The 26,279-nt window shown below is 34.5% G+C and overlaps 2 protein-coding genes across 2 annotated transcripts in view; both read right to left on the bottom strand.

The window, feature by feature from the left end:
- LOC128223833 (GTPase-activating protein and VPS9 domain-containing protein 1-like) overlaps positions 1 to 4,670 on the bottom strand; it is a 41,710-nt gene extending 37,040 nt beyond the window's left edge. The window contains exons 1-3 of the mRNA XM_052933251.1: positions 4,589 to 4,670; positions 3,097 to 3,240; positions 1,173 to 1,931 (exon numbers count right to left, since the gene is read on the bottom strand). Of these exons, the coding sequence (XP_052789211.1) occupies positions 1,173 to 1,931; positions 3,097 to 3,198 (861 nt within the window). The 5' untranslated portion in view covers positions 3,199 to 3,240; positions 4,589 to 4,670. The remainder of the gene's footprint in view (positions 1 to 1,172; positions 1,932 to 3,096; positions 3,241 to 4,588) is intronic.
- Positions 4,671 to 10,472: 5,802 nt separating this feature from the next.
- On the bottom strand, positions 10,473 to 25,826 carry LOC128223656 (carbohydrate sulfotransferase 12-like). The gene is made up of 3 exons (XM_052932928.1): positions 25,799 to 25,826; positions 21,187 to 21,305; positions 10,473 to 13,081 (listed from the first exon to the last, which is right to left on the bottom strand). The coding sequence occupies exons 2-3, from the start codon at positions 21,302 to 21,304 to the stop codon at positions 11,556 to 11,558; spliced, it is 1,644 nt and encodes a 547-aa protein (XP_052788888.1). The 5' UTR covers position 21,305; positions 25,799 to 25,826; the 3' UTR covers positions 10,473 to 11,555.
- Positions 25,827 to 26,279: the final 453 nt, after the last annotated feature.

The following is a 26,279-nucleotide window of genomic DNA, read 5'->3' as shown; positions in this document are numbered from 1 at the left end:
ATTTAACCTCATTATAAATCTATTTCATCTCTCCCCAGCTCTATCATTAAATACCGCTTCGATAATTACTTTCCTAACTTCTTAATTCTGTCTAAGGCATCAAACAATATATGCCGACATGTTGTTCACACTTATACCGCTATACGCTATTAGTACAGCATTAACACCGGGAACCGCGCTTAAAGCATATAGCGTGCTGTGTGTATCGATTTTTTACACGCGCTAGTTGTAAACAAGCCAGTGACAGACACATGCTGTGCATAATTGCTGATTATCGAGTGTCAAACAAGGCAGTTGATGGGATTAAAACAGCGTGGCGCTAATTAGGTAGGAATAGGGGCAGCGTGGGGGACCGGAAATAGGGCACGGCGGAGCGCCCCGCTATTCCGCTCTAGAATAATCCCTACTAAATGCAAACAAGAGGTTCAAACTCATCAACTGTTCCCATACCTGACTTTGTCTTGAAACACTTTTTGTCGACTATTAAACCTGAACATGTAGAGGATAGGGCAGGAAGTTTGGTAACTTACATGTACATTACTCCCTAGAAATAGGCTAAAACTTCAAAAATTGATTCATTAGAAGTACAATGTACAAAAACTGCAAAAGACATGATTAAGGTATAATAAAGGGGGTTTATTTTTCGGCATTAAGGGGTAGCGGCTCCAAGCCCTTTCTTGTGATCTTTCCAATTTAGGCGGAGTTTTATTTTCCCAAAAAGAGGAATTTTATTTGATATTCTTTATTATCATATGGTATAAGTACATCAGTATGACAAAATTAACTACATTCAACATCTCCCCACATTTAATGCTCCTTCTATTCAACATAAAGTAAAGTGAATTGTCAAAGTTGCATTTCTTGCTTCTTCTTTGCCATAAACATATCAACCAGAGCCTCCCAATCATCAGATCAGCTTTTACTTGAAGACAAGTGCCTGGTCTGGCCATTTCATCAACATCGACAGACTTGATTTGTTTTTTGAATTGTTTGCAATACTTTGTAAAACTTGGTCTTCCAATAGTGAGACATGTTTGTAACTAAAGCGGTCTTAGATGTATGTCATTAAACCAGTGCTCAATTGATTAAATTGCAAATTATATAAGGATAAAAAATCCTGAATATTTTGAGAAATAATGTTAGTATATGTACAAGAGTATTTGTTATATTACCTGAGACACAATCCAGCCAAGACTCTGAGGAAAGCAGTGCATATTGTTCTTGATGGACGTGATAAACCTATTCGCCATAAGCACCAGTTTGTCTACAATAGTTGTCCGATATTTCACCAACTTCTCTTTGTATTGGTCGGTACCCGGCTCTCCAAACCTTCGCAGCCGCTCTGCTGGTGGGAAGCGAACGAGTGCTTTCCCTGGGTCGATGTCATAGAACCACTCATCCTCCATCAAAAGTCTCATAACGGGGTCATGTAACGCGGCGGTCAGGAATAATTTGGCAGAGAACACCATGTCAAACAGTTGTTTAAATGCTACACTAAATGCACATGAGCCTCGTCTCAACAGTCTTCTTGGATCAACACTTGATGACAATTGTAACTCTAACAAACTTTTCAGCACATGTAACATTGCTGTTTCATCTTCTTGTAAGATGCAGTTACCAAAAACCGACCGTACCAATGTCTTTATGACATCAGCCACATTTGGAACATTGCTTTTCTCAGCAATGGCTATCACTGTGCCAATGAAGACCGGATTATCCAAGATATATTTCAAGAACTCTCCATACTTTGAATCATGATAGCTCAGCTGTTTGTAGCTATCTATGAAGTTTGTAGCTTCAAGCTGGCTCGTCTTGGCACAACACTCTGTGGGCGTGACTTGTTGGGATGCAGACACAAGCAGATCAAGGAATGTCTTCTGTTGACGACCAATCCAAGACTGATGGTAAAGCTGTTCTGCAGCAGTTTTCACCTTAAATGGTAGTACATTTTATTAGGATTTCAGCTGTATGTTTTTCTTTATGAGACATACATGTTGTATTAAATTTGAACAGTATGAAAATGGCAATTGTTTTGCTATCAAATTGTACCAGGGGTTATATATCAGATAAGTGGTAGACATAAATGTAAAATAGCCAAATCAATCTATTTTGTAAAAATATTGAAGATTCATAATGACATGAAAAAATTAACCCTGATTGCAAAAAAATGTACAAAAGTAATTAAAGGTACATATATAGCTTAGCACTTAATTCTTCACACACATATGTACAGTTGAACCACGTTCAATCCAACTCGCTTGACTCGAATTCCTCGTTGGTTCGAACTGGATTTTAAGGACCAATTTCTATAAACTGAACATAAGCATTCCCATTTGGCTCAAATTTTTCCAGGCTCGAGGTATTTTCGCTGGTCCCTGGGAGTTCGAGCCATCGAGGTTCGACAGTATATATATTACATCATCATACATGTTCGTTACTTTTTGTACATGTATGTTTTTAAATACTGGTAGCTCTAAGGTCAATAGGGTAAGGGTACAATGAAGAGTTACATCAATTAGAGTTACATGTATGGACTCCCATATATTATATAATTTTATATGTCACCCTTATTTCTCAGTAAGCTGCACATTTTCGGATTTGTGAAAGATTTGAATCAAGGTTGCTCTATAGAAAGAAATCTAAGCAGGAATTTAAATAGTGATGTCTGTTCAGACAGGAAAAAAAATTGCATTGTGATAAAAATTCCACATTAAATGATCTATACAAAAATTTATAAGAGAATCACAACTTATGAACTGACAGGTTTGAAACTATGAATGTTGGCTGGGTCAGTAAATTTTAATCTCAAACAAGAAGACGTGATTAAAGAGTCATTAGAAACTTTAGTTATAACATTTTACCATTAATATAGTATCATCACAAACTGATCCTAATAATTGATCATCGAAATCAGTCTGCAAATAGCCCAAGACACTGCAAATACCAGAATTCAAAGCAGATTATTACCTTTTTAAAGTTTATTAGCTGACAGGCTAAATCCCAGAATAAAATTGTGAAAAAGACAGATTTTCTTAATGAAAAATGCAGACTGATGGAATAGTTATTTTCATACTGCCACTTCAGTTTTTAAAATACCTGCTCATAGAGACTCTGTAGCTGTTCCCTCTCAGATGTGACATACAGCCTCTCTTGTCGCAGATGCCTAGACAGCTGCGCCAGGTCAGGGCCTAGAGCCATCTTGGCTGATTTATGAGGTTGATATTGGAGTGATTATCTACTCTGAAAATTAGACAGTAAACAATTTTCAACTGACTAGTACAGCCATTTTGCCTGGGCAGCTGAGCACAGGAAGGATAACATTCTTGAAAATTTAGAAAAAACATATTGAACAGATGTACGATAGTCTGGTATTGAAAGATATTAGCTCTTATTTCAGAAATAATCCTTGTGAGCAAAGTCAAAGGACAATTAGAATAATGCAAGATACAGGTTTAAGATACAGCCCATGATGGCATCAGATCATAAGGCCGTGATAGTCTGACCATACAACAGTCAGCGAAATTAACCTTTCTAACCAAGTAGCCATTTTATTACAGGGCTTCCATTAAAGGAAGATTGGAAGTATATTTCTCCCTAGAAATTGGTTAAAACTTCCAAAATTGATTCCTTAGAAGTACAAAAACTTCCATAATTTTGAAGAAATCTTGCTAATTTGAATGCTTGGAAGTTCAAAATATCAAAACCTGGTGTCAATATTACTTTTCTGGTCACAATTTCAACTAGTCTTGAAGTAAAATGAATTATTATAATATTATTCGGAATTTGGCAAGTTATACTTGCAAATTATCTGATTTTAAAATAATTGTATTCGGGAGACTTAAACTTCCATATTTCAGTGAAACACTTCCAAAATTGATTGACAGGAAGTTCATACTTCTAGTTTCAAATTCTTAATGAAAGCCCTGAGCCAATGGGGAGAAAGACTTTGAGATGTGACCCAGATTTCTGTAGACAAGCAGTTAATTGAAATTGAATTGTTTTAGTAACTACTTAATTAGAAGTTATTAGTAAAAAATCCAAACTTCAATACGTCACTTAACCTTAATATCAGCATTGACAGTCTTAAATATGATTTCAATCATAATAATAACTTTTCAGCAGTAAAGTATAACTAGTCAAGGGAGAACAATTTATCGGAAAATCTGTACCGATGAGATATTATAGATGGAAGGCGGTAAACATTGTCGAGGTAAATATCAACCCAAGATTTATTTTGATTGACATGTCCTACGATATCATCTCCCATCAGGCTATCTTACAAACTTTTTCCTAGACTAGCCCGGTCATTTTTTCGTTGCCTCAGGTGATTTGGCTCCTGTTATCTTTGCACACTGTTTGCCATAATGTTTTCAAACTTAAACAAATCTTAATTGTTTCAGGAGCTGCCAATGATCATTTAATTAGGCGCATGCGACTGCCAAGTGATCTTTGATTTTGAGTTGACAGTGATTCGAGTCAGACTGATATTTTCAGCATTCATGGCAATATATACGTAAGTTCTATTCAATGAAATAGAAGAAATATCGAGAAAGAAATACATGCAATAATAACCATAATGTTCACTCACGAAATTTCTTTTGCAGATGAAAATTTACGTCGAGATTAAGGTCTTAGTTTGCATCATTCTCCTCCCCGTATTTACATCTCAGTGCGCATGCGCTTGACAAAGCGAGAAACACGACTTGTATGAGTAGCAAATAGGTTACAGAATACTAAGAATGAATGCGATAGTTGTATATTACGCAGTTTAAAGCGGTAATTAAATTCTATTTTTTTAGACTGTACATATCTGTGTCAAATTCAATATCCGTTGCTAGGATAACGGGGGGATCATAGGGGCCAGGGATATTTAAGACAAAAAGGTGGAGCTACCTTCACCTGGGAGAGAACAGTTCATCCGGCCAATCTATGTACAATAACCAGTTTTAGGCCAATCCAGGCCTACCTTTTACTTCTTATACTTGGGAGGAAGTGACTTGTTCTTGCACTTTAGATCAAACCTGGTGCCGAAACCCAGTAGTTCTTTTTACTTCATTGATAAAGGAGTTAATTATAACTGCTGTTACAATATAATTTGAAAGGGAGCCCAAGGAGTTAAAGGGACTCTATCATCTTTTGGCACCAAATTATCTCCTCCTCCGTAATGCATCTGAAAACGCTTATATTATAACAATTTCACTCTTTGATTGCAGAAAACAATTCACTTTTAGTATATAAAACCTTCTGGATTTAGTGGGGTTAAGAACTGACGTCAGTACAGTCAATGGCGAATTAGAAAACTGACAACAAAACCTCACGCCTAAGAGGACCAATATAAGCCTTTGGCTGCAACGCGTTACTAACGCTATTCAAAATCATTGACTTCAAAGACTATATTTGAGCATATAACAAAATTTGATGAAGGGTTCCAGCTGGCCGGCAATATCTCAGTTTTAACACTCTTATATTGATTTGGCCCACTTTATTTCGTCATACAAAACGTGCATTTTACAAAAACACGAGATAGTCCCTTTAACAACATTCTGTCGACTAAAACCTTCTTAGTTCTCGATATATTTTAATATATTGTTTACGTTTGTCCATTTACTGCACCGCACTCATCATAGTGATACCATCAGCATTGGGCAGATGTTCATGTTCTTTCCTCCATTGTTTTTATCATTTCACCGCCAAGAATAGTCAAGTATTAATCAATGACATAAGATGTTAAAAACATTTAAAACTGTATACAACTAAGTTTAAATCGGATATACATGTCTTATAAACATATTTTAATGATCATCTGCAACAGCAAAATTACACTTAGTGTCTAAAATTATTGAAAAAAATAATACTGAAAGGGCAGTTCAGCAATAATGTTGAAAACAGAAAATTAAGCGAATGTAAAAAACGAAGGCAGCGGTGCTTGAGAAACTTATCCTTACTTTTTGGCATTATTTGGAGACTTCGTAGCTAAATTGTATAACCCTAAATATAACGAATAAATTGTCTCTGGGGAAGAAATATGACGTAGGCGAAGTTGGTGTTGGTATTATTATTGTTGTTTTTTCAAGAGGAGGCCGTTTTCTCCCACCTCAGATAAGTAGATCCAAAAATTTGGCCGTGCTGGAAGGGCTGGTAAGATAAAACAAGTACCCGTATGGAACTCAAGATGTATACCAAAATAATTTAACAGATCATTAAGTCCCATATCGTAAGGGCGTACGTGTTGCTACACACACCAATTTAATCCTCAAAAACTTGTCAAGCTTGTTTCTGGTATGTATACACGTGACATCCTATGCAAACTTAACATGTATAGTTTTCTTTGGTAATTCTGGTTTAAATCGTTTTAGTGTATTGAATCTCTATAAGAGCAGCTAAACCAAATCAAGAAAGTTCAAAGTAAAGTAGCATATCAAAATTAATTATGTTTAGTCATAAACAATAATTATATATGTATGGTCGTATGGTCCGCCAGTCCTGGGCAGTATGGTGTGCATATCTTGGCGGTATGGTTAACCAATCTTGGCCGTATGATCCGCCAATCTGGGGTGTATGTTTTGCCTATCTGGGCCGTATATTTCGCCTTACTGGGCCGTATGGATCTCCAATTCGGGCCTTATGGATCGCCAATCTTAGCCGTATGGTCCACCAGTCCTAGCCGTATGGTCCGCCAATCTGGGTCGTAGGTTTTGCATATCTGGGCCGGATGGATCGCCAATCTGGACCGTACGGTCTACAAGCCTTGGCCGTATGGTCCACCAATCTGGGCCGTATGTTTCGCCTATCTATCTGGGCCGTATGTTTCGCCTATATGGGCTGTATAGATCTCCAATTCGGGCCTTATGGATCGCCAATCTTGGCCGTATGGTCCACCAGTCCTAGCCGTATGGTCCGCCAATCTGGGTCGTAGGTTTTGCCTATCTGCGCCGGATGTATCGCCAATCCGGGCCGTACGGTCTACAAGCCTTGGCCGTATGGTCCACCAATCTGGGTCATAGGTCTTGCCTATCTTGGCCGGATGGAACGCTAATCTGGGCCGTATGGTCCGAAAATCTGGGTCGTAGATTTTGCATATCTGGGCCGTATGGTTCGCCAATCTGCGCCAATCTTGGCCATATGGTTCACCAATCCTGACCATAACAGAGATCGGCCGTATCGCCGGTATACCACATTGATACATACAAATACATTGATTCTAGTTTGGAGGAAGCGGTACTATCACAATTCGTATTAGCATTTTAATATCTAACGTATTGCATCATCGCTGACACATTAAGCCATCAGAGGACTTATTCTGCGTATAAAGCACACATATAGTAAATGCTAAATTATACCTTAATGTAACATGTAAGAAGATATTTGTTTCAGTGTAACTGGACTTTTGAAGGGGGCATGTAGGAGTCACTACATGGTGGTGCGTCCGTACGTTAAACATCATGTTTTCTAATAATGACCAGCACGAGGAGTATTCATGGTTTTGGCGCGGGACATCATTTTTTGTTGACTTTGACCCTGGAAACTCAGATTTACTGCCATATAATACATGGTACCTATGCACTTTGAATAAACACTTTGTTGTTCAGACTAACATGGTATTGCTTTATAAGTGACCAGCACGATGACTAGAAGTACATGTCATATTTTCCACTGAACTTGACTTTAGCAACTCAGAAGTATTGCACTTGAAATCATCTTATAGTACAAACTGTTTAGTGTATTTACTATGAATGACTATATTGTGAATCTAACTCCTTCTACAGATTTACATTGCATGACTTTATAATTGGTAGACGCCACAAAAAATAATGAAAAGGTTTGTAGTACGTAATTTTTGTTGACCTTATTGGCAATATAGAATAATTGCTTTTGAAGTCATCATATTGTACATGCTTCCTAAATACTTATAATCAACACTTAATCTGTTTCAACGCGCGATTTTTAAAAGCGACATTTGGGGGTCAATCTGTTCTTGTTTTATTTAAAAAGGATAAGCAACACATATGTCTGATATGGTCTTTTATTTGTTGTACTTAATATGTCCAGCGATTCAGCCCAACCTCAAAAGAACAGAGGAAATTATGTCTGTCTGTTTCAAACAATGCAGAACCTTAACTGACGTAGTGTTTTATCTTGTTTTACTTGTCAGTCCTTCGCCTAAACGTGGTACCTTCACCAACGCCAAACAACAAGAACAACAGCAACAACGAATTTATGATTTAAAGGCTTTTCGATAATGTGGTTGTTTGTGGTATTTCTGTACCTTTAGTTCCCTGTTTTGGGCCATTGTGCCTCTAAACTGTATTTCTTAAAGAATTTTTGACTACTGTGTTTATCCATGTAGTGTTCATTTATCATTAAAATTCCTGATCAAATTAACATTTCACGTCCATTATTATATTAGTATAATTAACCGACTTCAGTCAGTTGTGTTGACAAAATAGATAGGGTTGAGAAGGATCAAAACAATTTGGTTTTACATTGTTCGAAAGAAACAAAATATCACGTTACCATAGTAACAGTATGTATACATCAATATCAAACTGATATAATTAAATTAAAAAACTACGATATTACAAATATTTATTTTATTTTACAAGTATGTCGAATAATGTGAAATAAGTATTGAGTATTTTTTGTGAAATAGTAATGTCTTTGTATATAAGAAACTGGAAACTTTTTAAAGTTAGCGAGTAAGCAATTATAGTTCTTGAAATGTTGTACAATTCCGATTTATAAAATCACGGACCTATAAACCGTGGATTGGACACTTTCTTCAATGTATATTAAGAGCATTTGAACTAACTCGTATAGAGCGCGAGCTCGTAGCCGGTGTTTATTCTGAAGCATACGGAACTCCTTGGCCATTTTCGATCGATGGAAAATAAAAGCCGATGAGGTCCGAATGATTCTGGAGTCATCCGCAATCTTGTTTCGGCTTGAGAAATTGTATAACATTCATCCGCGGCAATCTTCATATCTACTGCTGCTACCTACTACTGTAGTTGGTTTTCATTTTATATATTTTGTGTTGCATTTGTGTAGAAGTAGTACCAGTTTAATTCTCGTATTTCTGATAAAGTAACGGGTTTTTTTGACAATGTCTGACGATCGGGAGATAAAACAGGTAACCAAGTTTATGGGTCCGTGATAAATTGTATACATTACATACAAATACTGGTATAAAGTACATAGTATATTGTATACTAGAATAGGATTGGTAATTGGTAAACATTTCATGGAAGGCTATACATACAGTATTTATGTAATTGCCAAATAAATACGCATCATTGATAATAAAAGCGAACGGTTAATTAAATGGGAAATCTAAATATTTAATATTTTTCTAATATCGACAATTTTCTCATGTTTTTACTGAAATAATAACATTTGTAAGTTTATACTAATTCAAATAAGCTCGACAATAAAAGCAGTTTAAAGCTAATAAAACTCCCACTCGAGTCAGTTGGGTAGAAATAAGCAATCAATTATATAATACTGGCTCTTTGGTTTGGTCAAGGTTAGCCAAAATATTGAATGGCATGAATTTATCCAATAATAACTATTATTATATAATTTAAATGTGCAAATTTGCCTAAGATAACGTGTGGACAAGTTATCAAAGTTTTATACAATCGGCTACAGTACAGGTACGCTTTCTGAGAGGTCAAGAAAACATGTCCTCGTTGGGCACGAGCAATCGAACACTTTGGCCAATCTTTTTATAAACATAACATACAATCTGCAATTGCTATAAAACACAACCAATTACACATCAACATAGTTATAAAATTAAAGTAATTTTATTAGACAATATACTTATCCCAATATTTAGTATTTGTACTTTGTACTTTATGATCTAAGATTAAATAGGGAAATCGGATTCAGAGCCAATGTGTACTTTTTTTAAGGTATTGATGAAAAGAAATATAACAATGGGGTAAGATCTTGGTTTTTCAATCGAATGTATTCGTAACTTTTAAACTCAGTACATATATACATTCTTAGTACGAATACATTGGATTGAAAACCTTTCCAATTATTAGATTTATCACAAAGGTTTTTTTCCTAATTCACTTGATGATCTTTCCGGAAATATATATATATATAGGATATTTGTTTATTTCAGTGTAAGATCGTATTTTATTTCACGAGTGTCATAGAAAAACAAGTGAAATTAAATACGATCTTACACTGAAATAAACAAATTTTCTGTTTCTTTTATGCTTATTTTCGGAGTTTTATTTGTTTTTTTATTTATTTCTGAATTACCCCCTTTTTGGAAAAGGGTGGGCTTTACGCCGCTACCCGTGGGGCGCCCCTCATGCATAATTATAGCTGTCAACTTTTCTACTTTCGGTTTGCTGAGAAATAGTTCTCTGCTATTCATTCTTATAGCTTAATATTCGCTCGTTTTTTATTGCAAAGTTTTATGAACAGTAAAAAATGAAGTATTATTAGTGCACAAATGTTCCAAAAAATAATGAAAACACTTTTTATTTTAACCAAATTACTACGCCGCTATTTATAGAAAGAAAATTTGGAAGGTCAAATGTGTTAGCAAAACAAATGGATACTCATTGGATTTTAACCATTCTTCTTAGTTTAAGACTGCATATACGCGTGTTTTTATAGAAAGTTAATATTCAGTCATCTTACTGTCAGAGACCAGTCTGTTTCGCTTTAAAATGTTTGTTTTCCAGAAGAGTAAATGCCACGCTAGTTTGTTGACACATTTTGAAATGTGGGTGGGGTAAAAAATATCGGATCTATCTGTAAATTGTTGTGTGAATTCTCCAGGAAGCTCATTTTACGTACTACAATGGATAACAGTTCAAAATACATTTGAACGATGCTATAAAATTTTATTTATGTCCGAACAGTTGTTTTTGTCTGTAATTTTTTTGGAATGAAAGCAAATGTTCGAACATTCAGCTTCAAAGATCAGTAAAATGTTTGATAAACGGGATAATCGGTAATAAACGGTAAGTTGTTAATTTCCAATTATATATTTATTTAAATTTATAAAATATTTCTTTATTTTTTTTTAACATTTTACTGAAGTCCAGTGTTCTGTTTTGACCAAGGCAAGTACATGTAACAACAAAGGATTTTAAAAGTAGTTCTGAAAATTGATATTTTCACTCCTTATTTTGCAGTGAAAATATCAAATTGATATTTTCACTGTTGTTGTTTCACTGTTTAAACCCCATATTTCATCGTAAAGCATGAAAGAAATATATATATATACATTATCCTAGTTGATTTGCCAACCGTTGAAAAATGAAATGGGATAAACCCTCCTTGATAAATTCTGTTATTTGACTGATGGACCGGTTTCGCGTGTTTACCATTGTATCAATATTATGTGGTTTCTAAAAATAGTGACCATACACGCCAGGGACAAGTGTTTTGTATACTAACCGAGTAAATCCCCGTGTTTATTATTGATAGGCTCTTTCAATGTGGTTATGATTCATGAACAAAAATATATATGTATTTTGTTTTTATCATTTGGTCTTTATGAAAGACCCGATTAACAATTTAACAATTTACCAGCATGGCGGCACATTTGTGTAATTATAGACCAGAAAGTCGTACTTAAAGATCTCTTGCAATCCTACTATAATGCTTTTAGGAACATCCTCATAAGCTTTGCATAAATACATTTGCCTTTGCTGTTTTCTCTCTTCTGATGACAAAGGTCTTGTTTTGATATAGTCCAATATCACCATGGAGAGGTACTTGTGGTCTAAAAATCTGTCGGAATGTTCGAATTTTTCAGACGGAAAGTCGATATCTTGACTTATGTATCCTTGTATCTGGAAGGACGTCCATACTCTTTGTGCAACGCCTTTCCATCCAAGGCAGTTCACAACGTATTCGTTTCTTGCATAGCCATATATCGTCTCCACATAACCAGGAATTGTAATTTCAATTCGATTATTGTGTAAAGTCTTACTAATGAAGTTTCTCTTTTCTTTTGTAACATTTAAAGTGTCAAGAACAAATTCAACATCCTTTACGAAGCTTTCCTGCTTCATAAGTAGAAATGGTTTCACTTCACATGGATGACAATAGGCCGAAATAGGCGCCCAATGGTGATCAAAGTTGCGTCCCTTGAATGCTTCTTTAACTGTGTGTTCCAAAAACTGTTTGAACGAAATCGTCCCTGGACAATGTCCATTAAAATTTGGCTTATTGTAGGGTACTTTTAATATTCTATAATTTATTCCAAACATAATTGGTAAGTACAATTTATCTATAAAAGCAGAGTAAAGTCGAGAGTACGGATCGCGCGATATAAGTATGGTTTTTTGAGTTCTGGCTTTTTCTCTTGAAGATCTGAAGTAGTTAGTACTAGAATGCACGTGACTTCTTTTGATTGAAAGCAAAAATGCACCATGGTCGATACCTCTCTCTAAAATACTTAACATCTGCACCAAAAATGTTGAACCAACTTTAGCTACTTTACAAACTGTGAAGTTGTAGATCCTTGATTGCATAAATGTACCTTCAAACGTTCCTTTGTAAGCGTCATTTTTAGTTATATCATAGTTATTGCAAACGCTATTTATATGTTCTATTCGCTTGTTGTGCTCTATTTTATAGCCGTCCATGACGTTGTCAACCAACTCCACTTGAGCTGTCACCTCGCCACTTTCATCTTTATCTGAATTATTAGTTACACTCTTATACACACTATAATGTGAGGATGTTGTCTTGCTTGATGACAGTTGTGTTGAGGATGACCATTCTGTTGTTGGCGAATTAACATCTACATGTGAAAGACCATTTTCCTTTACTGCTACTAACTCATTTTCCAATTTCCTAGTTTCTGTGACAGGTTCTGAACCAGACAATCGTCGGCTCTGTGGTTGGTTTCTGTTTGCTTTTGCGTACCCTTCTTTGGAATCTTTGGTGGACACTTCTTCATTGTCAGCCTTGGCTAAGGAGTCGTTTCTGGAAGTTCCTTCCCTTTCGGTTAGACTAAAAGTAGTTTTTACATTCACTTGCTGCGTTGAAGGGAAACCTGATTTGCCGTTTGAGCCCAGAACATCATGCTTGATCGCCTTTTCTGTAAAATAATTTGAGTAAATGAAAAAGCGTTCGTCAATCCATGGCGTATCATGCTTAAATATATGTACATATTATGTATAGTAATGTGCGTTACAATTTCTATTTCGAAATAAATTTTATTTTTATATTCACTGAATTTTCGTGAATTGCATGTCATTAAGATCTTTCTAGTGGAAAAATGGTTCCATCACATGATAATTGTTCTAGAGTTTTACCGTAAAATATCTAATCGCTGTTATTATTACCACCGAAAGAAAGTACCATCTTTGGTGAAAACACCATCCCCAAAGCAATACAACGTATAAAAATAAGCAGATATTTCTATTAGAAAACTCATACTGGAGCATCTGTGTTTTAGAAGACATAAATATGTATGACATATTGGATTTATTATGATCAATACAAATGTACATGGGGGTTAGTTTTGTGTATAAAATAACAAAACGTTTATTAGGAAAACTCTCAGATGGAAAGGATTCATATCTACACACCAGAATGTGTTCATATAGAGCAATGAATGAAGAAATTACATATATTTATACAATATTTAAACATACATAAGCAATCCGACCCACAAATGAACCAGTTCTCTGATTGTTCAATTAACCTTTATATTAGACTATGATGCCTGGTGGCCTTATTTATTTTTGGTTTTTACTTGCTGAAAACTTATAATATTTTAGAAATGACCAAAAAAAAAACCCCACACAATATATATATATATATATATATATATATATATATATATATATATATATATATATATATATATATATATATATATATATAAATGCCATACGTGCTCTGTACATTAAACCTCATTTTATTACAGTTGGTATGCGTGTTCTGTACATTTAATTCAGTTAGTATAGTTGGCAAACGTGTTATGTACATTATATCCACATTATTACAGTTGATTAACATGTTCTGTATATTATACCTCATATTATAACAGTTGGTAAACGTGCTCTGTACATTATACCTCATATTATAACAGTTGGTAAACGTGCTCTGTACATTACACCTCATATTATAACAGTTGGTAAACGTGCTCTGTGCATCTTACCTCAAGTCCATTCAGTTGGTAAACGTGCTCTTTGCATTATATCTCAAATTATTGCAGTTGGTAAACGTGTTCTTTGCATTATATTTCAAGTTATAACAGTTGGTAAACGTGCTCTTTGCATTACATCTCAAGTTATAACAATTGGTAAACGTGCTCTTTGCATTATATCTCAAGTTATAACAGTTGGTAAACGTGCTCTTGGCATTATACCTCGAGTTATAACAGTTGGTAAACGTGCTCTTTGCATTATATCTCGAGTTATAACAGTTGGTAAACGTGATCTGTACATTATATCTCAAGTTATAACAGTTGGTAATCGTGCCCTTTTCATTATATCTCAAGTTATAACAGTTGGTAAACGTGCTCTGTACATTATATCTCAAGTTATAACAGTTGGTAAACGTGCTCTGTACATTATATCTCAAGTTATAACAGTTGGTAAACGTGCTCTGTACATCTTAACTCAAGTCCATTCAGTTGGTAAACGTGCTCTTTGCATTGCTCTGAGCATTATATCCAAATTATTACAGTCGGTTAACTTGCCCTGTACCTTAAAATTAAATTATTACTGTTGATATACACACTCTGTACATTGTACCTCAAGTTATAACAGTTGGTAAACGTGCTCTGTACATTATACGTCAAGTAATTACAGTTGGTAAACATGCTTTGTACATTATACCTCAAGTAATTAGAGTTGGTAAACCTGCTCTGTACATCATATCTTAGTTACTACAGTTTGTAAACATGCTCTGTACAATAACTCTCAAGTTAGTGCAGTTGGTTAACAGGCTGTGTACATTATATCTAAGTTACTACAGTTGTTAAACGTGCTCTGTACATTATATCCAAGTTACTACAGTTGGTAAACGTGCTCTGTACATTATATCCAAGTTACTACAGTTGGTAAACGTGCTCTGTATATTATATCCAAGTTACTACAGTTGGTAAACGTGCTCTATACATTATATCCAAGTTATTACAGTTGGTAAACGTGCTCTGTACATTATACCTCAGAAATTACAGTTGGTAAACGTGCTCTGTACATTATATTCAAGTTATTACAGTTGACAAACGTGCCCTGGACATTATATCCAAGTTATTACAGTTTGTTAACGTGCCATGTACATAATATTCAAGTAATAAATGTTGTTATACGTGTTCTGTTCATTATACGTCAAGTTATTACAGTTGGTGAACATGTTCTGTACATTGTATCCAAGACGTGCTCTGTACATTAAAATCAAGTAATTACATTTGGTTAACACGCTTTGTTTATTATACCTCAGGTATTTCAGTTGGTAAACGTGCTCTGTACATTATACCCCAAGTTTTATGACACAATTTATCACGTGGTATACACGCACTGTATAAGGCTATCAAATTAAGATTAATGTCACCATTACACAGAACCTTCTCGTTTAATCACATATTTTGGTGTATTTAATATCATGATCTGCCAGTTAGATTTCCAGTTAACAATTCCATACCAAAATTTAACAATGAAACAAAACGGGACTATTGTTTTCAATTTTATCACCCATCACTCGAGACAAAAGTATAATTATTCTAATGCATGTATGTTTACCAAATGCGGATGATCATGGTGGTAACATATGCAGAAAGGTAATTGATATATGTCAGAAAATGTGTGTTTGCACATCTGCTTATCACTCCGGGTAATCTAGTCAATCATTGTACAAAGTGGACAGACACGCATTGTAATTGTATATTTATATATCAATATCAAGTCTGAAAAAAAAACTGATCCTGAAATAAATAACAATGAAAATGTAACAATAACAAAAAGATCATCCTCAATTGCATTTGACTGGAAGTCATTACGTTTCATCTGTGGTAAACGTGTGATATAAGATACCCAAGTAATCAAAGACCAGACAGGGGTTGGTCCATGGTAGAAACGTCAATTGACTCAAGTACATACTCAAAAGTCCTGAAAGCAGCAGAAATAAAGAATGATATTTCTTAGGTTAATAGGCGTAGAAGAAGTGTTTCAAATGGGGATCTTGTGGCTCTGGAGGCTCGCAATCACCCAAAGAAACGCTGTCTTACCAAAAATTAATACATGTAGTATGATACTAACCTTAAGGCAGACCAAATTAATAGCAGCATTGCTCAGAAATTTAGATATAGATCAGCAGCATTTCAATTAAAAGAAGAGTATGCATATTCTATCATGACACAAAAGAAGGTTTACAAACTCACTGACTTGAGGAACAGATTTATTGAAATTGCAAGGGAAGACGTTGGTGATAATGTAGAAACATACGGAAGCTTTTACTTCAAAATCCTTCTGCAAGATGTATGGCTTGAATTGACATTTGTGTATTTGTGTATCAAAATGGTAAACCAGACTTAGTTTGCTCAAAAGATGTTACTGTATGAGAAGTTTTAAGAGATTAGAAAGAGTTGGAACAAAGTGTTCATGATGCCAGTGATGAGGACATTGAAATTGACCTAGCTTCTGATGAAAGCATAGTACACAAAGCTGTTGGTGTATTAAGAAGACGAATCTCGCGAAATACTGAAACACTAGATAGTGAACATTTTTCTGTTGAAATGTCTCTGTCATCTCAGAAGATGTTTGTTGATCCCCTATTATATAAAATGATACGTTGGATGGAAATTATAAGGACCATGAAAATGCTACTGAAGTTCCATATGATAAACAAGAAGTTAAACTCCTAGCACTTGCATGTGATGTTACAAGTTAAGTCACTTCAGTTCAATTACCAAAGCACAAACATTTTTATTTAAATTCAGCTGAATGGTGTAATTATTTTAATATTTTGAATCTACAATTTTTTATATTCTTTATGTATCGGGTATGATTTTATGTGTTGAAATAACCTTTTATTAGTAGCAGATTATCTCCATTTATATGAATGAAATGGTACAATCATCAGTTTAACCATTGATTATAAGTTTTTATCTAAATTGTATGAATGTTTTGATCGTACGTTTTTAGTGATATCACTAAATGTACAGAAAATTATTATTTTTTGGTTATAATCACAGTTATAGTCAAAACAATGATGTTCGGCGGCCATCTTTGATAGCAATGTTCTACCACTGTTTTCACAACTGCAACATGCATTTTCATAAACTACAGACTTAGTCCGTTACATTGATATATTTAAACCCTTGTTTACAGACACAGACCGGTTAGTCCAAGAAATAAGCCAGATATTCCTATCCATTTGCAGCACTATTATACAGTTTCGATTCTACCCCAGCATGTTATAACAATGTTTTTTTCTTAAACTAAAGTTTTTCTGAACAGATATTAGAGCTAAAATGGGGATTTTGGGATGCCTATCTAGAAATATAGCGATTTTCTAGGGACAATTAGTCTCGCATGGGAGCTCGTAAAAATACATTTTGATTTATACTTATTTATCATTTGCTAAGGATAAAAGAAATGCTAGCTATGCATAATTAACATGCTTAAATACATTTCATGTATAGTTGTAGTTCATACTTTTCTCCTTAAGATAAAATTTTGTAAAAAATATCTAATATTTATTTTAAATTTATATTTTACTCTTTGTCTTGTCATTAATGCCATCTAGTATGTTCTTTGTGTACTGGCAATGTTCTACATGTAATTGAAGTTGCTAATGAAATGTTGACTTGACTTGACTTGAGTGAGCCATTGACACGTGAAGACCTTTCATTGGCTTGTCTCATTTACACCCCGATAACATATGTGGTCATATGCTTAGCTTCCAGAGAAGTGTCAAGGTCCTAGATTATGTTTCACGCGAGTTTATTATGCGGACACGGCTGAGAAACCGACCAATCAACCTATAACCCATCTTTTCCTCGAATTGGCATGATTCAACAAAAAAAATAATGCAATTACAAACCGCACACACATGGTGCAACATCTAGGCGGAACAACGCTCATAATTGATTATCGTAGCGTATCTGCTGCGCTTGCTTTATAAAGTGCAATGTTATTGGTCGTGCGACAAGATTGTGCTCTAGATCTACCTGCTCGTAATCCTCTAGTATAAACAGCTTCCATTTCGGTACATTTATGTAAGGGAATACTTCTTTACTTCCTAATGAAATCAATTTGTTTAAATAATATATATGTGAGGGAAATCAATTTGTTTAAATAATATTTATGTGAGGGAACAAAATTAGTACTGTTTGGGCATATTTCTTCCATGGATATCTTCTTCTCTTTAGAACAGAAATAGGTCCTTTTAAGCATAACTGTGTGAAGGAGATCTACTTCCGCATGAAATTACTTTCTATAAAGCCTTGTAACGTTTCCGAATGGATAAGAATGCATTATAGCGACAGATTTGGGCATACCGATTGGATTATAGTGTCAGATAGCGTTTAAATGTATAAACCTGCATACCAGGCAGGAACAAATAAAACAAATATTCATAAACACTAAAATAAAATCTATTATATTATTAATTCAAACTCTTTTTACATACGACATCAAAGTCGCTATTACCACGAAAAGTGTTAATATTCCTAAAAGGGAACGACTATTAATCGCCTAGCAAAATTAATGATAATTAATGGATAATGTATTCATACTATTAAATAATAATTACTTTTTTAACATTTTATTTTCTTTCAATTATCGAGTTAGAAATAGCGTTTTGCCTGGTTTATCTTTGATTTCTTCAAATGCTCGTGTTGCGTTGAAGAAAGTTATAAATAAGTGGAGACTAATTTTGTCATATTATCGTCGCCTTAACTCCTCATTAGAGCTGAATGCCTTGTTAAAGAAAATGTTACAATGAAAGTAGATACCTGCTTGATGAGAGATTTGTCATTATTCTGAGAGCTGTGTAGCATGCAATTAGTACTGCGTTTTGTTTCAGGAGTACGTATTCGACTAGAGTGGAATTTTGCAGATTCAGAATTCATGAGGCGCTGGCCGAAGCAAATTAAAATCGAGAGTCAAGAGTCAGATATGACATCCAGATCAAAACATAGTAGAAATTACCATTTTATTACAAACATTTCTGGTTTAAATCACTAAAAGACATAAGAAAGCACAATAAATGTCATGTAAATGACGCAATATTTTGTGTTTATGCGTCCTTTTGATATTGCGCAATAATACCCGTTATGACGTGACGTCAGCACTGGAGCGTACATATTTCTTAGATCAAGAATAGGTAAGTGTTTCATTTAAATATGAATTGAAAATATACTCTCAGGTAAAGTGGTAGATTTCAAAAGTGTCTAGTGACTGAAAGAGAATTTGAGCATTTTCTGCCCCCGCCTCCCTATGAACATACATGTTTCGTGGTCAGATGTCATTAAACAGAATCCAGAAATGTATTTGGTAATGTATTATTGAATGAAAAATAAATGAGTGGATTGATTGTATGTTATTTTTCATTCTAAATTCGATTTCTTTGCCTACATGATAACAACTGCATACATGAGATGCATTTATCTTCAGCATTTTGTGTAAAGTCACAGCCTGGTGAAAGTTTATGTGGAACCTTTAATCGGGTTGATTGGAGCCCAATCGGCGGTCCTTGTAGGGTTATTTAACGCAAGCCACACATTGTGGAGTTCTCCCCAGTTTTAAAAACATTGCATTTAACCCTGACAATAAATTACACTATGATGCAGACTTGAGGTGTCCTGCTTAAGCTGTTTTTTATCGAGCGCTATCCAAAACAGTCGAAACCGTCAGGCTCGATATCGCTTGGCTCGATTTCCTCGGTGGCTCGAAGTTGATCTTGAACGATTTTTTAAACTTAATGTGTAGCTCTAGCATTCCCGCTTTGATCGATATTCGCGAGGCTCGAAGTAATTCGGACAACGGGTTTCGACTCTACATGTAAGCAAAGGTCACATTTTAAGAATTTGTCTGTCTCATAGATAGCGCTGTTTCGTTTCAGGTCAATACACAGAAAGTCTGCATTAAAAATAAATTGTTAAAACACCGAGGACTTTTCTATTTTTACCGGATTGCGCTATCTTACTAAATGCAGGTCATTGTATAGTAAAAAGGCTCTTACATGGTGTTATTAAGTAGAGCTATGCATACGTTATTCGCCCCTGGTTTAAACTATTTTAGGCCATTCAGATTTTAATGAAAGCATACACATTTGTGCCACAAAAAGTGTCTTCTACATTCAATGGAAGTAATACTGAATAACACAAAATAATTCGAGTATAGCAAGAAAGCGCCTGTGAATAAACAATCGATATATACCAGAATCGTACTGTTTAAGTGTTTTCATCTTCGTCTGTTTTTCCCCAATAAGCCGAGATATTGTCAGAGCCTTGCTTTTCGCAGGTGTGATTGACGTCGTTTTTCACAACCATTTACTTTGCCCATTAATCAAAAAAAATTCTGTTATTATTGAATTATGATTCTTCTTCGAATAAAAAAAACAACAACATGCGTTGGCTCGAACGGGCTCTTGTTTAATCATATGGAATTCACATATTTTGTTTATTTTAAACTTATTATTTTTACAACGATTGTGAAACAAGTTTTTGCACCTTATAATAATCACTTCCGTTGGCACGAAGTTAACATATTTAATTTACAATCTGGGAATGGCGTTTTTTACAGAGTGTAATGGAGGTAGTAGCAACAAATACAGCAAAGACATCAAGAAAAGGAACAAAACAATCTACATATAGAATTGTTTCTGCAATAAAACGTGTGCATAAACAAAATATATATTGTAAAAGGGGCCTCTTGCAGTTTCTATAATTAATATCTCTTATTCAATATTCTGCAAATCACGTAACTAATTAAATTACCATTCTCGGAACGAAATGTTCCACAGCGGGAATATTACACAATAATTAATCTCAATGGAAACATAGTCTTATAACAGAAATATCACATAACAATTAAGCATAAATCTTGATATTATAGTCTTTTCATATAAGTAATGTAACGTGGTGTTAGTGATTTCTCTCGGTGATAATACAGTCGTTACGTGGGGAGGTACACGACCAAAGATAAAATATTTTATATTATTAAATAATTAAAATACTCAACCTACCCGAAGCAAAAAACAGCGACCTCTGTTTACCGGAAATGACGTATAAAGCCATGAGCGCTACCACTAGAACAAGGCCAAAGGTTGCGAAGGACGGTCGAAATGACGTCTTAAGGAGCATTCTAGAAAGAGATAATAAATTGTGTCTGATTAAAGATTGAGTTGATTATTATCAAAGTTTCCCATGTCCATACGAATATAGAGTATCGACAATCGACCGTTGTGAACGTGTCAACATTTGATGATCGTGAAGCTGTTCTTTATATTTGAAAGGTAACAACATTTTTTATTTCGATTATATTTTGTTTAGAAACAGATGTGCAATTATGTCTTAATTAATGCCTGTTTATTTTTGATGCTTGTTTTTATTTCATTTGTATATCATTTTATTATGTTCGTCAGCAGACAAATGTTTAATACGAGTAGTTCTTTCGGTTTTGTCAAAAATAGCCAAAACTGTTTTTATTGGTCCTATAATTACTATAGTCCATTCAATTAATTTAACTGTGAAAACTTGCCTAAAGATAGCCTTATGTTTGTAGTTATGGTAGTTTATGTTTAGGCTTTTTGCTACTCAGCTTGTTTCTGTAGTTTTAGACATAAGTATTTATACAGTAATTCGAATAATTCTTTCAAGGAATTGACAACATTATGCCAGCCTTTATTTTCTTGAAAATCTAATCTGAAAAATAACACATTTACTTAAAATAAACATGACACATTGTCCTATAACACTATTTGGTAGAACTTTTTTACCTGGCATTTAATACTTAAAGTAAAAAAGTCTCATGAAAAAAAAAATGATTAAAACTAAAAGTAAATAGAAGTCTAGTGTTACAAAATTCAATATACAGAAATTGAAAGAAAACACTATAAAACTTAAGACAGCGAAAGATAAAAATGCAAAATATTATATTTGAAGTTATTGAAAGAAAGAAGTACTCAGTAAAACAATATATTTAAGAAAGAATAGATTGACACAGAATACACTCATTCCGTAAATTATCCAAACGATATATTTTATTTCAAGTTAACGACGAGGTTATTTATTTAATAATACTACAATGCAGAATTAAAGAATAAAAATTAAAATACTAACTTGTTAACTAGATAAGATTCGTGTTACCACTTGCTAATTGAAATACGCAAATCATAAGTACTTTCTATAAATATATTTATAGATATAACTGGCAACCCGTGTATTATCGAATTAACCAGTTATTATGTAACTTATTGAGTGGAATTCGCAAACCATAACTAGATAACCAGTTACTGCTAGAAGCCAAAGGAGCATATTAGATATGTTGTAACACGAATCTTAACTAGTTAACCAGTTATTATGTTACCTATTAAGTGGAATTCGAAAACCATAACTAGCTAACCTATTAGTGTTGTATACCTAAAAAGGGTAATAGGTGGCAGTTCTGGACAATTTCAAGCCTGTTTTTAGTCTTATGATATTTATCTTACCAAAAAAAGTATCGCGAATAGTTACTAGATAGCTAGATAATTATCGCGAAAATTAAGTGGATAACACGAAATGCTATCAGGTTATATTACGGCAGTTATATGCCACCATATCAAACAGCATGTTTGAAGAATTTGATATTCTCTTTACATAAGATGAATTATATTTAAATATAGATACTGGAAAAATTGTTTGGCCAGTTGTCATGGTGAATGAATTTATTATCAATAGGAAGATTGAACTTTCAACTTTCTTGTTTTAATTGTTTAATAAAATTTTACACTTTTGATATTTTCGAGATAATGGATTGAAGACTTCATAGTGTCAATTCATAAAGCATCTGACTATATTGTAAGGAAAAACCTTTGGTTTAAGATATAAAAGCGAAGTTTTCTCAATAAAATTATTTTAGATATGTTTGAAAAATCGGCTTTTATAACATACTCTCAAAATTAAGTAATAGAGTGTGTGTCTAATACTGTGAAAAACTACAGAAACAAGCTCGGTAGCCAAAAGTTTAAACATAAACCCCGTTTAATGGCACAGGGTAAACGCCAAAGACACTAAACAAAAATCACAAACTAGAAACATGGAACACTTATCCGAAAAAATCAAGATATGGCACGAATAGGCCGTGGTTTGGTCTAGAGTGCAAGAAGGCGCGGTCGTTACACAATATAGCACAGAACGCTTTTACTATAAAGAAGAATTCTAGAAGAAATAATAAACATACTCAGTTTATCAATATACACCATACAAATATATATATTCTTAAAAAAACAAAACAAAACAATTCCTTTAATTTTTTTAGAGTTCCTAAAATTAATTGTTCTTTGCCTAACCAGATCAACGGTTATGTTCGAAGTCCAGCAGAAGATCGACAGCTATGTACACAGTGATCTTAACTAATCGATCTTAAGATCAATGGTCATCAAGTTTATGAATACAATTATTTTATATAAAAAAAAACCCACACCATATCGTGTGTCAACAAAACAATACACAACAATCAAATGAATAAAGCAAAGCCATGACAGACACTGAACAAGAGACACTCAATGTACAAACACCACATACTACACCACATAATGGAGTTAAATAAGGAATCGAAACCAAGCGAAACTCGGCAAAGCCGTATGCAGCGTTCATGTAAGTATATATAAAACAGACCAATCGAAACTCGGCAAAGCCGTATGCAGCGTTCATGTAAGTATATATAAAACAGACCAATCGAAACTCGGCAAAGCCGTATGCAGCGTTCATGTAAATATATATAAAACAGACCAATCGAAACTCGGCAAAGCCGTATGCAGCTTTCATGTAAGTATATATAAAACAGACCAAGCGAAACTCGGCAAAGCCGTATGCAGCGTTCATGTAAGTATATATAAAACAGATCAAGCGAAACTCGGCAAAGCCGTATGCAGCGTTCATGTAAGAATATATAAAACAGACCAAGCGAAACTCGCCAAAGCCGTATGCAGCGTTCATGTAAGTATATATATAAAACAGACCAATCGAAACTCTGCAAAGCCGTATGCAGCGTTCATGTAAATATATATAAAACAGACCAATCGAAACTCGGCAAAGCCGTATGCAGCGTTCATGTAAATATATATAAAACAGACCAAGCGAAACTCGGCAAAGCCGTATGCAGCGTTCATGTAAGTATATATAAAACAGATCAAGCGAAACTCGGCAAAGCCGTATGCAGCGTTCATGTAAGAATATATAAAACAGACCAAGCGAAACTCGGCAAAGCCGTATGCAGCGTTCATGTAAGTATATATATAAAACAGACCAATCGAAACTCTGCAAAGCCGTATGCAGCGTTCATGTAAATATATATAAAACAGACCAATCGAAACTCGGCAAAGCCGTATGCAGCGTTCATGTAAATATATATAAAACAGACCAAGCGAAACTCGGCAAAGCCGTATGCAGCGTTCATGTAAGTATATATAAAACAGACCAATCGAAACTCGGCAAAGCCGTATGCAGCGTTCATGTAAATATATATAAAACAGACCAAGCGAAACTCGGCAAAGCCGTATGCAGCGTTCATGTAAGTATATATAAAACAGACCAAGCGAAACTCGGCAAAGCCGTATGCAGCGTTCATGTAAGTATATATAAAACAGACCAATCGAAACTCGGCAAAGCCGTATGCAGCGTTCATGTAAGTATATATAAAACAGACCAAGCGAAACTCGGCAAAGCCGCATGCAGCGTTCATGTAAGTATATACAAAACAGACCAAGCGAAACTCGCCAAAGCCGTATGCAGCGTTCATGTAAGTATATATAAAACAGACCAAGCGAAACTCGGCAAAGCCGTATGCAGCGTTCATGTAAGTATATATAAAACAGACCAAGCGAAACAAGTATTTTCAAGATGAATAGTTCGGCTATAACTACTTATGGTTAAGTGTATCTTATGTATTTTCAAATTCAAATATACTATGCTTATACATCTGAACCCAAAAACCTGGTTCATTAATTGTTTTTTTTTATTTTATAATTTTATTATATTAAAATATAAACTCTACTTGTATTTACATGTATAATGTGTTGAGCGTAATAAAGGTAAGAATGAAAATAATAGAAAAGGGTTCACGCGGAGGATGCGGGATGGCTGTCCCATTTTACAAAGAAACACCTTGTCCTTGTGCGAAATTGTAAACTAAGAGAGGGACGACGAATGGGCCGGCCGGTCGTCTCCTTTTGCCCAGCAACACCGTGTCTGAGGGATTACAACTAAACTGATGGACGGGGAGGGCGAGGGCGGGAGATCCCCATCTTACATCATGGCTGAGTAAAAGATACTAAAAATGAACAGGAAGCTGTGCCAACGCCTGTCTACAAGATGGCTGATTGGGAGATTGAAAATATGTTTCACATTTTGACTAGCATAGTTACATAACAAGTAAAATTTGTTGTAAACATATACAAATACGGGTAAAATCCTTAGTACTGTCCAGTGTGAGCCGTTAGAAGACAGTGTCTTATGTCATATTACCATAATATCGTCCTAAAATGTTAAAATAATATTATCTGTATAAGGATTGCATTACAATAGAAATATTTAGTTTTATTTAATACCAATTATTATAGTAGATATAATTATGATTAAAACTAAACTATTTACCTTTCTTGTTCGTTGTAGCTTTCCAGGAATATTCACCACACAATTTCCCGATAAATAAACTACGTGTTATTTTTTGCGTTATGTTTTAATTGCTTATTGGAAAACGAGGAAACACAACCATAATGATTAGTACTATCCAGCTGTGGATGTATGATCCGCTTAAATCGTCAGCTGTCAGTGACGTTAAATTGTATACAGGACGTTCGAAGATCACAGTACTAATCTTCAACAGAAAGGTAGCGATAACGTTAATTAATATGCCTTTATTTCCTGGTCACTGTTCTTTGTTATGTTTTTATATGTGTTATTCATGACGAAAAATAGCTCATTGAGCTTATAATTCTTGTTAGCATGTACCCGAATTTAAATAACGATTCTTGTATCTTGCCTGCTAAGCCCGCATGGTTACGGTATCATTGGAAAGGGCATTGTCTCCTGGTTGATAATGTGCCCGAAAATACATTACAAATAAATTGAGGAA

Source organism: Mya arenaria, chromosome 17, assembly GCF_026914265.1.
Source record: "Mya arenaria isolate MELC-2E11 chromosome 17, ASM2691426v1".
Classification (NCBI taxonomy): Eukaryota; Metazoa; Mollusca; class Bivalvia; order Myida; family Myidae; genus Mya; species Mya arenaria.
The sequence above is the reverse complement of the archived record's forward strand: the minus strand, read 5'-3'. Positions and strand labels throughout refer to the sequence as shown.